Genomic DNA, 13667 nt, shown 5'->3' on the forward strand with positions numbered 1-13667 from the left:
GTGTCACTGTGTCAGTGTCAGTGTGGAGGGGACGGAGAGGGTTAGGTTAGGGTAAGGGTTTAAGAGGTGAGTTAGGTCAGGTCAGCTCGGGTCGCAAGAGAGGATGCGGTTGACGGGAGCTCGGCAGGGCAGTTTGGTACAGATACTCGTAAGCTCGGAGTGCGCCATCAGGAGCTTTCACGGAGGGACCGAGAGGACTCGTATTTACAGGAAGTGCGGAGAGGAAACGTACCTACTAACGCAGCGTTCCGATCTAAGCCCAACTCTCGGTGTTGTTTCGTCAGCCGCGAGCCCCTCACGTTACACCAGCTCTCTCTCTCGACACTCGCCACGTGCTCACGTCCCGTGCCTCTCACTCGCATCACAAACACTTCCTCGTCTTGAGTCACCACACCTGTGCCAAGTCGCACACACCACCACACGCCCGCCGGGAGCACTCTGTCGTTTGGAGGCCCGGCTCACTAACCGTATTCTCTCAACTACGCTCCGACAAAACTTCTATCACGCCCCCGGAACAGAGTTTGGTATCAACTATCAATACTTATCATACGAACACCTGTCGAAATACACGCATGCATGCATACAGGTCGAGTCTGAGAGTCGGCCTTATCGGTGCGTGCCCCTTATCGCAGCTGCGAGACGCGCTGTATCGCACGGAACCCTTCCCCCAAACCCCTCCCCCACTCCCCGCATCTGGCTGGCTCGTCGCCCATCCTTCCCCTCTGCGCATCACCCAACATCCCTCGCCAAGATCATACGCGATCTCGGGTCAACGCAGCCGCACAGGCGTCGTATTTACGTTCCGGGAAACACCCCCGCACATGCCTTCCCGGCGTTGTCTGCCCCATTCCGCGCTCTGACAATACGGGAGGGCGGCATTGCGCACACATGCGGACAGGAAATGAGGTTATGGGTCGCGTTGATCATGAGAAGGGAGTGGTATCTACCGACAGGGGAGGGGTGTGCTCACGCGATAGGAATAACCGGCGACGATATGGCCACATGGGATGAGCCAATTGTCACGCACGGCACGTGAAACACACGGGCACGGAGAGTTTGGCGTGCTAACGTGACCCGGGGATAGCCACCATCGTTGCCCATTTTCGGGGAGGATAACCGGTAACGAGCAAATGCATGGACATCTGGAAAGCACGCAGTCGTGGCTGAGTTATTGTAATTATCAGTTTCAGCTTTGATTCGGACTACTGATGACAAAATGATTTCTTCGACACTCATTTTGCTGGGAACAAGGCCCGTTCGTTGGCTGGCCGTCCCACAAGATAATATCGAGTCGCCGACCATCACATTTCATGATTTCGCAGCATCGAGCGGTCGCGTACATTTTTCTGCGATCTCCTGGTGATAAAACGCTCTCCATCCTACATTCCAAAAAAGGACCGGTAGGATCATCACAATGTCGCCTGCCTTTAGAGCCAATAGATCACGGACCATTACCAGTCGAGCTTGTCTTTGAAGCGCCGGCATCTGGGCCCCGTTGCAGTCGGGCCGGCCGAGCCACACCTCTGTCACATGCGGCTTGTCTGGCACGGTGAGCCGTTAGCGCACGTCTGATGCTATCGGCAGGCTCTGTGACATAGGGACAGAGCAGACACGACCTCGTCCGGGGCCGGTGATAATGAGATGTAGCCGTATACGGCGGAACGCGACCGTCGTCATACGGGATAAACAGAGCGGACGCGCAACAGGTCTGGTTCCAGGCAGAACAAATGGGATGATGTTGCTGGTAATTAGAGCTAGGGATACTGGAAACATGCTTTCTAGCAGTCGGGAGAGCGCAACACTCGAGCCAGCGCGCAACGTGCATACATATGCACCTCACATGACGACGAAGCTTTCTTGTGCATGTCATCTAGAGTGTTTCCAGAGCCAACCGCACGAAACCAGTCCTCCAGCTGGCAAACCCTGGCACCAATGTTTGTCAAATACTCGGCACAATATCTGCAGAGTGCCGCTCACCCGACGCATACAAATTCGATAGTTCAAACAAACTACCAGAACCCATTGCTGTCGTCATCCTGCAAATATTCAGCCCCACACTGTGTCTATCACCTCAGGCAGTCTATTGTCACGTCTCGTGGCATTTACCGCTTTCCTCACAACTCCCAGCGAGGACCCGGCCCGGCGCTCTATGGAGTGTGCTGGGGGCCTGACCAGGGGACACGGCGCACCTGTGTTTACCACAGGTGCCCGTCAGACAGTACCCCTCCCGATAGACTCCCAGCGGGCCCGGACACTTGTGCGGCTCCTGGCACGGCGGCGCACTCTTCACCTAGCAGCGGGCTGATGACGCGACCCATTTAGCCCGTTCGAAGCATCAACACCTGTCGGCGAACCACTCCCCCACCCCGGCTGTCGGCTCTCCCCTTCCCCTCCCGCCCCAGTCGCGGTGGCGACTCTCCCTTCCCACCCCTACATCGGCTATTGGCTCTCCCCTAACCCCAGCCCACTGCGACTCTCGGCTTCCCCTAACCCTACCCCACTCGCGATGGTGGCTGCCGCTCCTTTCCTCCAAGATCCCGTCAGGGTGAACACCATTCACCTCTCTGTCTATATATTGGCCACGACCGTATACCGTGGGTTGGACGACAGACAATCGGTGCTCACTCAACTCACGCAGACCCATCGGGATCGATCCTGAGACGCTATGTACTGACTCACACCCACACTCACACACTGGACGCACAAGATACGGTACCCATTTGTTCACACGGCTGACAGGGGTCGGGAACCACCCAGCTAGCACAGACATTACGGAAACGGCTACGACGAGACTGCTCATACCGACTCATCATAAACAAACTCAAAATACAGCCCCGTGCGCCGGCGGCCGAGCTGCCCCGTGCGCCGCCGGGGCCTGCCGACTGCACCCACGCCGGGCCGACTATTGTGACCGTGTCGCTCCGCTATTAACACCACCGGCCACTGCTGTCCGCCCTCCGGCCGGGCGGCGAGTCCGTCCGACCCCGTACCCTGCGGTGGACGCCGACACGGGTCTGCGGCCGTCCAACCCGGGGGCCGGCGCGCTCACAGCCGGCGCTCCCTGCGCCCACCTTCCTGTATTGCTGGCGGGCGCCGCTCGACAGACTGACAGATTGACAGACTGAGACAGACAGATTGACAGACAGACATGTAGGGTGAGTGGTAGCGCGGCGCAGAGTCGCAGGAGCCGGAGCGTAGACGAAGACGCCGCGAAATAACGGCGAGAAATTGGCAGAAGGATGGTTCTGACTTTCTGAGTCGGACGCTGGCCGCCGGGCCCCATCGATATACAATATATACGACACAGATACGCACACATACGTATACATAAACATAGATATATCTACAAATCAGTACAAAATGGGAATGGTCTATACGACTGGCAACATTGTCGTTTCGCTGCTCAGGCCTCCGCTGCCGCCCGGCGCATGGGGCCGGCTGAGTTAGTCGGCGAAAATTCGAACTGCGGCCCGCCGCCGCCGCCGCCGTCAGCGCTGTATGGCAATAAATCACTAAACCACGGGGAGCAGACACAATTTACGTCGGCCGGGCGTTCGCAGCGCGGCGCTACCTCCTCGGAGCGGGCCGCAGCGCACTGACCTCAGTCCGCCGTGCCGCTCCAACCGAGCATTATGACCTGGTGAGTCGGCAACCTCAACTGCTGGGACGTGCCAACAGCCCTTCATACAGTCACTGGGATAAAACACAGTACCGGTAACGGCCAGTTAAAACAACACCTCACTGGGCTAGCCCTGTCGCGGCCAGCGCATGCCACTCGCACGTCTAGCTAGAATATTAGGAATGCTCGTTGGAGCCTGACCGGGAGCCACCTGACCCGGCGACAGGCTTGTTTTGGTGTTGCACCACACTGCGGGCCCACTGGTGATACCTCGTGTGGTGTTGGTCTATGCCAACTTCACCGGCGGTCACCCGATCAGTTACTGACCGAACGGAGAGCCCACCTGTTGGCCGCAGAGTCCCGGGAATACCCGTCACACCGGGCCTGTTCTCTGCCAAACGCTACTCCGCCACTCCCGTGGCTCCTCCAGTGATACCGCCGCCGGCTCAGACATTGTAGCGCTGCTCCGTTCCGTCCGACAGCAGCAGCGTGACCGTCTTGTTGGCCACCCAGACGAGACGCGACTGACGAGGCGGGTTCATCCGGACAATCTCCGGCAGAGGCGGAGTGCTGTACGTCTTCACACAGCGCGTCTGAGAGTGGCCCAGGCCGAACATACCCGCAGAGGTCTGATGGCACAAGCGGGGCACAGAACAGGAAGTTAGTGTACGAGTGGTAAGACGGAGCACGACAGCGGGCCAGCGACACATCAGATAAACGCGCTCGCCGAGCGTCAAAGCCGGTTTGCACACCGGTGCGTTATGAAAGACGTATGGGCGTACGGACATGGCGTCTTTGTATGATGGGAAGGGGGCTTCGATCGTGCATAGATGCCAAATACGATGGTAAATGCGACAGTCGGGCGCGCAGCGGCCTTTAAAGCCCAGACGGCCTTGCCGAGTCGCGGGGTAATCAGACAATGGTCGGAGGAAGGAAAGGCCAGGTCGAATCAAACAGAAGTCTTGCGACAGACGGAGGGCATCCATTTGGGTAATGGCACATCGCAAAGCCTCCGTAAGGCGTAAATAGATCCGGAATATTCGATAAATGGAAATGAAACGTTGAACCGGCTCCTACAGGGAAACAGTATCTTTTTTTTAAAGGTAAGTTTTTCGTAATCAGCAAAGTCGTGCGTGAAGACGGGCAATGGCGACTGGAACAAAATTGCGGTCTTAGAAAAATAATATGAAATACAAACAGTCTCCAGTAACCGGAACAGATAAACTCAGAGGGAGTGTACACTTCCTGCAACTGATGCGACACGGGTTGCGTGTCGTCAGTTCCTAATGGACGGGTTTACACAACCATTACCGCGGTCATAAGACTGGTGTTTTCTGGGGCACGGACAGCAGCCGGACGCCACATATGGTGCAGTGAGTCACAGCGCGGCACAGCCGGTTTTTCATCCTCACACTTTTACATCGGAGACAATAACACCGCACCAACAATGGACATACAAAGCCACCAGACGGTCCGACATGTGTCCATATTGCGAGGCAGCAATGACAAACTGATTTGACAGGCGCCATGGCCTCATACGCGTAACCTTCCTCGACATTTGCCGTTCTTAGAAGTCACTTCCATTTAAAATCAATAAACAAACAAAAATTCTGCTGTCAAGGGAGAAAGTACTCCGCGTGACATCACATAAGCTGTCTCCGACATTAGATACGTGACGGCGTTACAGCGCTATGCCAGCATTGGACCACCGTACGGATCCCACCCTCTTCAGTCCTTACCTGCCAGAATGAGATCTTGTTCTCGCCAGTCGAGTAGGAAGCGAGGAACTTGCCGTCGGGCGAAAAGGAGCACGCGGTGATCGCCTTGGTGTGCGCGTGCAGCTGCTGCAACGCCGGAGAACGGGCGATGTCAGCGGGCGATGTCAGCGGGCGATGTCAGCGGGCGACGTCAACGGGAGACGTTACAGGGTAACAGTAATGGGCGATGTCAACGGATGATATGGTCATGGGCGATGTCAGAGCAGGCGATGTCAACGGGCAATGTCAGAGAGCGATGTCAAACGGGCGATATCAGGCGGACAATGTCAGCGGTAGTTGACAGAGGGCGATGTCAACAGGACACAGTCGCATACCTATGCATACCTATATCAGCGAGTGAAATGTCAACGTGGGTGGTCAACGACCAAAATTAGAGGGAGATGTCGGCGGACGGCTGACAAATGACGATGACAGTCATGATTGCTGCCAAAGAGCAAAGTCCCAGAGGATAAAGTCGAACTAACTATGCCAGGGACGATGCTGGCTGGTAGTGCGGCTACCGTTGTCACAATTGGTACCGTGTCAATAGCCGCATTGTTGAGCGATAAAAGCGTAAGATACATAGTACGCTCAAGATGATGCCTTGCATATCTTAATGATCTGGTTACATAACAAAACCGATACTAAAAATAGCGTCATTTCCATAGAGATCTTATATACATTTCCTTACCTGGTCATTTCCTTACCAGGATTAGCATTACGCTGACGCATGTCAGTTATATGGAAATTAAGCGGCTCGCTGCCTGTATTATACCGCACAGAAAGCCAAAGCCAGGATTAACATCTAGTGAAGCAGACTGACTTATGAATCGCAAGGTCCCCTAGCCATAGGCCATGTTAAATAAGCGATCGAATGCATAGCTGTCGCACAGTGAGGGAAGCATCAACCACCCGATCAGTCTTGTTACGTCACGCATCAAAGCCTGGCTGACGTCATGTGACGTCATTAACCGTACCGACGTCATGTGTCGCTTGTTCCCATGCTTTTCAGCTTCCTGATGTGATGTGCTGTTTGTTTTTAGGTTTTACTGACGCGTACCCATATTTGTTGCTAGCGCCGCTGTCCTGATTACATAGTGATAACAGCAGTGACCGCATAGAGACTACATAGCTAACAAAACAGCGGCCGAATACAGACTTACTGGGTGTGGATTGTGTGTGATGACGTCCAAATAAACCGGCTCCTATACGCACGGCCGTGAGCCCGGATTATTGATTATTGTCCTGGCCTTGTCACCACCTCGGCAAAAAATCAGAACAAAAACAACCACAAACAGACCCACAGACACATACAGGGCCACGCACTGACGTGCTAGCGTGAGGAAAACTACACTGACAACCCCGACACAAAGTTCATACGGCAAAAACCCAACGATGGATCCGTCACTATTTGGTCATTTGATCAACGTGTGAACCTAGCAACTGAAGGCGATGAAGCTGGTCCAACCGTCAAACTATCCGATAAAAACAATTTCAACTTAATTGTTACTGATTTTCCTGACATCTTCTGTGTCATGTTCTCCGGCAGGTTGCAGGCAAGTTTCCTCAACTGTGTTGTATTGGTCTACACGACGCATCGTTTCGTCAACTACGCTTGTAATGCACTTTTCTGCCAGAGGCCTTGTTCACTCACCCGCGTTTTGCTTGCCTGCTCAAGGCTTAAGTCCGCTTTCCTTACTTACTTACGTTCGATAGTGTGCGTAAGGCTGACTGCTGTCTCTTAGTCCGCCGGCATCTTTTTTTTTTTCACTGACACGGTAGCGGTGGTCCCGTTCTCTCATCTGTGTTGTGTTCACCTACCAGACGTTTCATTTCTGCCGTATTTCATTAATACGCCCGATGGCCCGTTCACTCATCTCAGCAGCAGGTCCCATTCCCACACCAGTATGTATTGGTCTGCGCAAGGTTTGTGCTCCCTCGTCTACGTTTTGTTGGTCTCTGTGTTCCCTCACATGTGTACTTTGTTGGTCTGTGAGTTACGCCACCTGCGTTTTGTTGATCTGCTGGTAGTCCAGTTCACTAACCTGTGTTTTGTTGATCTGTGCTCCTCTCACCTGTGTGCCTCTATGTCCTCTCACCTGTTTTGTTGGTCTGTGCTCCTCTCACGTGTGGTTTGTTAGCCTGTGTAAGCACTGCTGCAGTCCCCTCCCTCATCGGTGTTTTGTCGGTCCTCTCACCTGTGCTTTGTTGGTCTCTGTCTTCCCTCACCTGTGTTTTGTTGGTCTGCCGGAGGTCGTAGATGGCCAGCGTTCCATTAGCGGTACCCACGGCCACCCGCCGGCTGCTGGTGCAGTGGGTGATCTGGTGGAACCGCCCCACCACGGGGAACACCTCCTGCAGAGGCCGCTGGCGCAGGTGACCCGGGTCCAGGCAGTGCAGCAGGATGTCCGTCAGCTGCGGGGGTAGGAGAGGGAAGAGGTCAGAGGGCGGGTCAAGATATCCCGAGAACAGCCGACAGGGTGAGTGGTAGGGAAGAGGGTGAGCCAGATCAGCCGACTAATGCATTTAGTGTAACATACCGCCAGTGAAACTGCAGCTGGTAAAAGCCAGTCGCATGACAAAAACTATATCAAATTTGTGGATGGTTTGCTTGCGCTTGCCTTGGCCATCTAGCGCCACCTCGTATCGAAACCTAAGTGAAACAGAGACCTTTGAATTGTCTTGGAAGTTGGAGCTGATGCTAAATGATGAGCAAAACGCGGGGAAACAGAGACTCTACAGCTACTATGGACGTCAAACCCCTTGAGACCCCACTTTTTTGCGATAATTTTTTAATGCGTCAACTCTCGTTGACGATATTCTGGCAATGTCAGTTGGGGGAGGTTTGGTCAATGGTTGTCATTTTTAGCACATGCCATTTTTGGCAACCATGTGCTAAAAATGACAACGCTATCAGCTATTTTTAGCAACGATGAAGCCGATTTCACTCCTCAGCGAGGAAATCACGATTTTGGAAATACAAGCACTGATTTTGGAAAAGAAGTGCTGCCACCTGGTGCAAGAAGAAGAAACCAGCTTTAATATGGCCGTTGTTTGTATGGTAGTCCAACGTTGAAGTATACCCTTTTTTGTGGCCCGAAGTTGGAACTTTAAATTGAAGCATCCGAAAATGATCGATATTGATCGAAATCATGATGTTGATGAAAAAAATAATATGTTAAGTTGAGAGAGGAGGCCATTTTATCCAGATGCGGTGGTTTACTTCTTGAAATTATTTTTGCTTACGACGACTGCCATGTAATGAGGGATAATTAGCAGCCGTCATTAGCAAAAATAATTTCAAGAAGTAAACTACTGCATCTGGATAAAATGGCCTCCTCTCTCAACTTAAAATATTATTTTTTTCATCAACATCATGTTTTCGATCAATATCGATCATTTTCGGATGCTTCAATTTTAAGTTCCAACTTCAGGCCACAAAACAAACTACCATACAAATAACAGGCATATTAAAGCTGGATTCTTCGTCTTGCACCAGGTGGCAGCACTTCTTTTCCAAAATCAGTGTTTATCTTTCCAAAATCTTCATTTCCTCGCTGAGGAGTGAAATCGGCCTCATCGTTGTCAAAAATAGCAGAATCGTTGTCATTTTTAGCACGTGTGACAAAAATAGCACGTGCTAAAAATGACAACGATTGACCAAACCTCCCCCGACTGATGTGTGTTTCAGAGCCTGCCGAAACTTTTATTACTAAGGTATTTTGACGCCAAACGATTATGGAAGGTACTTCTCATTCACTCGTAATGCTAAGGTCAATTCAGGCCCGGGCAGAGGCTTGCGCTCGGCCACACTCGAGGCCCGCCACCAGCGCCATCTGCTCTTAATGTCATCTACCAGCGCTCGCTACCGCTACCAGCTACCGCCCACCATCAAGCCTGAATGGAGCGTGAGACGCGAGTGACCGGTCGCCGGGCAAGGAGCGCCGGAGGGGTAGGGCGGAGTTTAGCGCTGACGTCATTACGTGGCTCCGCCCCATGAGCGCGTAGCCTCTACCCAAACAGCAGATTCGTTACGTGAAATTTAACATTACGAGTGAACGAGAAGTACCTTTCATAATCGTTTGGCGTCAAAATACCTTAGTAATAAAAGTTTCGGCAGGTTCTGAAACACACATTGCCAGAATATCGTCAACGAGAGTTGACGCATTTAAAAATTATCGCAAAAAAGTGGGGTCTCAAGGGGTTTGACGTCCATAGTAGATCGCAGTCACCTAGCACTACTATAGTAACCGCAGGTCATCCTCCATCTCAGCCTCAGAACGCACCTCGATGAGGAACTTGACCAGTTCGTTGTGGCTCTTCTCGATGAGTAGCGATATGACGCGCAGTATCTCCGGCTTGGCGCGCATCAGCACAGAGTGGTGTACTACGACGTTGATGGACTGGGCATTCTGCTGTAGACTGTTGTAGCGCGCCACCTGGTGTGGAAGAGGGGAAGGGGGGGGGGGCGTCAGAGTCGGTAAGATTGGGCATGAGGAAAACTGATGAAGTCGAGTCTGCGGGGCGAAGAAACACCTCGCCACAGCACCGTACCACAGCACCGTACTAAACACCCACCCATAAGCCCACAAATTGATCAACTACCCACAAATTAATCGAATTACCTGCAAAGTGAGATCCTTTGCATGTTTCAAGTCATCATCGTCAAGGCAAATTAATTTCGGAAACGTGTTCCTGCAGTCTTACCTCTGTGGCGCCTACCGAACACCAACATCCCATTATAACTTCCTGGTCCCTCGCTCCCTCTCCATCGCTCTCTTTACTCTCCCTGGTCATGTCGGGGTGGCATCTCCCTCTCCCCACTCTCCCTTTGCTGTCTCTCCCTGCTCTGTCTCACCTCCCTAGCCATGGTGGTGACGAACACCTGTGGCCGCGCGGTGGCGATGAGCGCCACGGCGTGTCGCGCCGTCCGGGCAGTGTCTGCCGCCGCGGCCAGCGGGAGGCCGTACGTCATACTGTCAACACACACACATAGTTAGACGGAGCCAAGGACGGAGCTAGGACCGTGTCAGCGGCCGCGGCCAGCGGGAGGCCGTACGTCATACTGCCGGGGTAGACAGACATAGAGGGTTAGACACTAAACAGAGGGACAGTTAGACAGAGAGACGGAGAGAGGGCGGTACGGGCCGTGTCGGCAGCAGCGGCCAGTGGGAGTCCGCACGTAATGCTGCCTGGGAGAGGCAAACGAAGAAAGGGGGAGGGAGACACTTAACAGAGAGACGGTGAAGGGACAAATCAGAGGCAGACGACCAGTAGATGCAGAAAAATGGACAAGCCCCAAACAAGGATGCACTGAAAACAGGAACCAAGATAATGAAAGCACACAATGGCGACAATCACTGGACGTTCTAACCGCATATGATAAACACTTCAAAGAATAAATATAAAACAACTGTAATAAAGCCAATCTGAAGTACTGTAGCATTCTCAGTGACTATCAAACCGCCTCCTTCCCTCCTTCCTCCTACACACCTGGGCGCCATGCCATCAGCCTCGCAGCACAGCTCCAGCATGGCGAGCAGCACGCGCGACGCGTCGATGTGCGGCTCCCACTGGGCGAACCCGCGCCCGATCAGGTCGATGGCCGCCCGCCGCAGGGGTGTGTGCGCCGGCAGCTTGGCCGTGGGAGGAGCCAGCAGCAGGTGCGCCAGCGCCTGACCTGTGGGCAGGGCGAAAGGTGGAGGTAGTGAGATAGGGGTCACGGTGGGGTACAATATGGCTGGGTGGAATTCTGACACAGCCGAAGGTGTTCATGTCCTAATGGTTGAATCACAAGCGATGGAATAGTGTGCCAAAAACTTCAGCTTACTTGTTCTACATGAAAGTTTCCTTCTTATAATCTCACTGGTTTTCATGGTACAGACCTGATTTCACGCGCCATTCCCTTTGTTCCAAACCTTAAATCGCCAAAATCAAGGCCATGTTAAAATCTAAGGCAAACACAGAAGCCAAATCCACACTAACCTCCAGAACTCCACCCCACTCCCCTATTGAAGCATGATCCATCAAAAATACACAACAGCCTCCGTCCCCACTACACCGTGACTCACTGGTTCGCAGTGCCAGCGGGCCCAGGCCGAAGCCCTCGACGCCGTGCGCACGGCCGCCACCGCCGGAGACGGCCTGTCCAAACTCTGCGCCGATCACACCCAGTAAGATGATGGCGGTGGCCTGTTTACGACGAACCTCGGCAGCGTTGGCTGCCGCCCGCCGCGCCGCCTCCTCTGCAATTAGAGGGGTGAGGGGGGGGGGGGGAGTGAGCTGAGGAAGGAAGAAATGACGTGGAAGCAGTCATTGGTATATCAATACGTGAAGAGCTGGAACTCGAGGTGAGGGCGCTGACATATCAAGTTAACAAGACCGAAATTCGATTATAATCGGTGCTGAAATTAGATAGGATATGTGAAATAGCAATTAAATTGACAAGCTCTAAGGCTCAACTGAGCACCGATGCCAGGTGCTACGGGACCATATAAATCACATAAGTCAGGAAATCAGAGTCCATTCCATCAGTTTAGCTAATCCCCACAAACAGCTATTTAGGCTGCATCGGTACCAAACGTCGACGTATCAAACGATGGATACCCGGCTCCGCAGGGCTCACCCTCCATCTGATCCTCGGCTCCATAGTCGTCCGGCTCGCCGTCCGTGTGATCGTGGTCGTCGTTCAGCGGCGCCGCGGAGGCCGGCGCCGGCGCTGCTGAGGACGCCTCGCCGTAGGAGGGCAGCATGGGCGCCCACCAGTCGACCAGCGCCTTCAGACTGCGCGGCGAGAGCCGACGGAGCTCGGCCAGTAGTAGCGCCTGCGCCGCCTGGCGGATCTGAGAGGAGTGGGGGGGGGGGGAGGGTAGATAGGTCAGATAGCGGTCGGTTATGTCGACCTGTCCTGGCCTAGTAATTGTTCATGTTATACAGACGAACTCGTCCTTTAGGGGCCTCAAGCAAAAAAGGCATTACCACGAAGTTCGTTACTTTCCCCAATGCACCACTTACTGAATTTAGCAACCAAACATACCAACATCGACGTGACGGAGAAAAAACGGGTTAACCCTCTCTCCATGCATCACGACTCACGAGCAACCTACCTCTATGCAGCGGTCCTGCCACCTCCTGGCGAGCATTTCCACTAGAGGTTTCTTGAGCACGACACCAGAGGCATCCAGTCGCTCGGGGAACTGGACGCAGTGCAGGGTGGCCATCTTACTCCAGCCCTGTCGACAGCGCACACAAACCGAGGTTAAGTCGCAGTTCACTCACGATAATACTACGGTCGGAATTATGAGGGCACAGTTTTGGAATGCTGGTATGACTTCCCAGCAGCAAAGTGAAGTTCTTGCCAGGTTACGGGCCAATCCATATCGGTTTTAGTAGGACTTTGCTCCATTAAATAGCAAAGCAATATCTATACAAGTTTTCCCACGCAAACTTCAAAACAGTTGACAAGAATGGGACGCGAACTTAACCAGCACATCCATCAGCAGCCAGGGTTGTGCTCGACTCAAAAAAATTTGCCGACTCGACTCATCATTCAACTTCAGAATGCCCTGACTCAACTCTGACTCAAACAAGGAGCTGATTTTTTCCCTTGACTCAACTCTTGACTCAAGCGGCTCAATGAAAATATGAGTTGACTCAAACTTGACTCAAATTTTTTGTTGAGTCAAGTGTGTTGACTCAAAATTGACTCAGATAAAAAAGTTGCTGAGCGGGGGGGGGGGGGGGGGGGGTGAAAAAATCCGGCATGAGGGCCAGGCCTAAGTTGTTAAGCGGGGGAGGATAAAAAACTTATACTATATATTGTTTCTAAAAAGTTGAGTCAGCTGACTCATGTTCCTAAATGTTCTTGACTCAACTCAATGTCAAAAGTTATTTTACTGACTCAACTCTGACTCAACTCAACACCTTAATATTTTTGTCCGACTCAACTCTGACTCAACTCAACAGCTCAACATTTTATCCGACTCGACTCAAATCTGACTCATTTGAGTCAGAGTTGAGTCAAATTTCTGACTCGACTCATGAGTCAAGCACAACCCTGCAGCTCAAACCACCAGGTACCGGTACTGACCTCCCGGACTTGCGCCCAGAAGTTGGCCTGGAGCTCGACGAGGCCCTCCTGCGACTTGTTGGGCGTCTGGTTCGATTGACTCAGCGACCGCGTCAACTGCCTAGCAGACAGAAAACAACCGACGTGTCAATCAGATGCACTAACGTAAGCACGAGTTCATAGAAAAGAAACAAAAAACGGACTTTACCCATGCCAGAAAGAG

The 13667-nt window shown here is 52.8% G+C and overlaps 1 protein-coding gene across 1 annotated transcript in view; it reads right to left on the bottom strand.

Moving 5' to 3' along the window:
- Positions 1-2555: 2555 nt before the first annotated feature.
- LOC122365491 (WD repeat-containing protein 7-like) overlaps positions 2556-13667 on the bottom strand; it is a gene marked incomplete at its 5' end in the record, with an annotated part of 47437 nt that continues 36325 nt past the window's right edge. The window contains 10 exons of the mRNA XM_043336750.1: positions 2556-4248; positions 5359-5463; positions 7606-7791; positions 9663-9815; positions 10235-10352; positions 10870-11056; positions 11448-11621; positions 12002-12218; positions 12483-12608; positions 13466-13565. Coding sequence (XP_043192685.1) covers positions 4066-4248; positions 5359-5463; positions 7606-7791; positions 9663-9815; positions 10235-10352; positions 10870-11056; positions 11448-11621; positions 12002-12218; positions 12483-12608; positions 13466-13565 — 1549 coding nt within the window. The remainder of the gene's footprint in view (positions 4249-5358; positions 5464-7605; positions 7792-9662; positions 9816-10234; positions 10353-10869; positions 11057-11447; positions 11622-12001; positions 12219-12482; positions 12609-13465; positions 13566-13667) is intronic.

Source organism: Amphibalanus amphitrite, unplaced genomic scaffold, assembly GCF_019059575.1.
Source record: "Amphibalanus amphitrite isolate SeventyFive unplaced genomic scaffold, NRLGWU_Aamphi_draft 000744F_arrow, whole genome shotgun sequence".
Classification (NCBI taxonomy): Eukaryota; Metazoa; Arthropoda; class Thecostraca; order Balanomorpha; family Balanidae; genus Amphibalanus; species Amphibalanus amphitrite.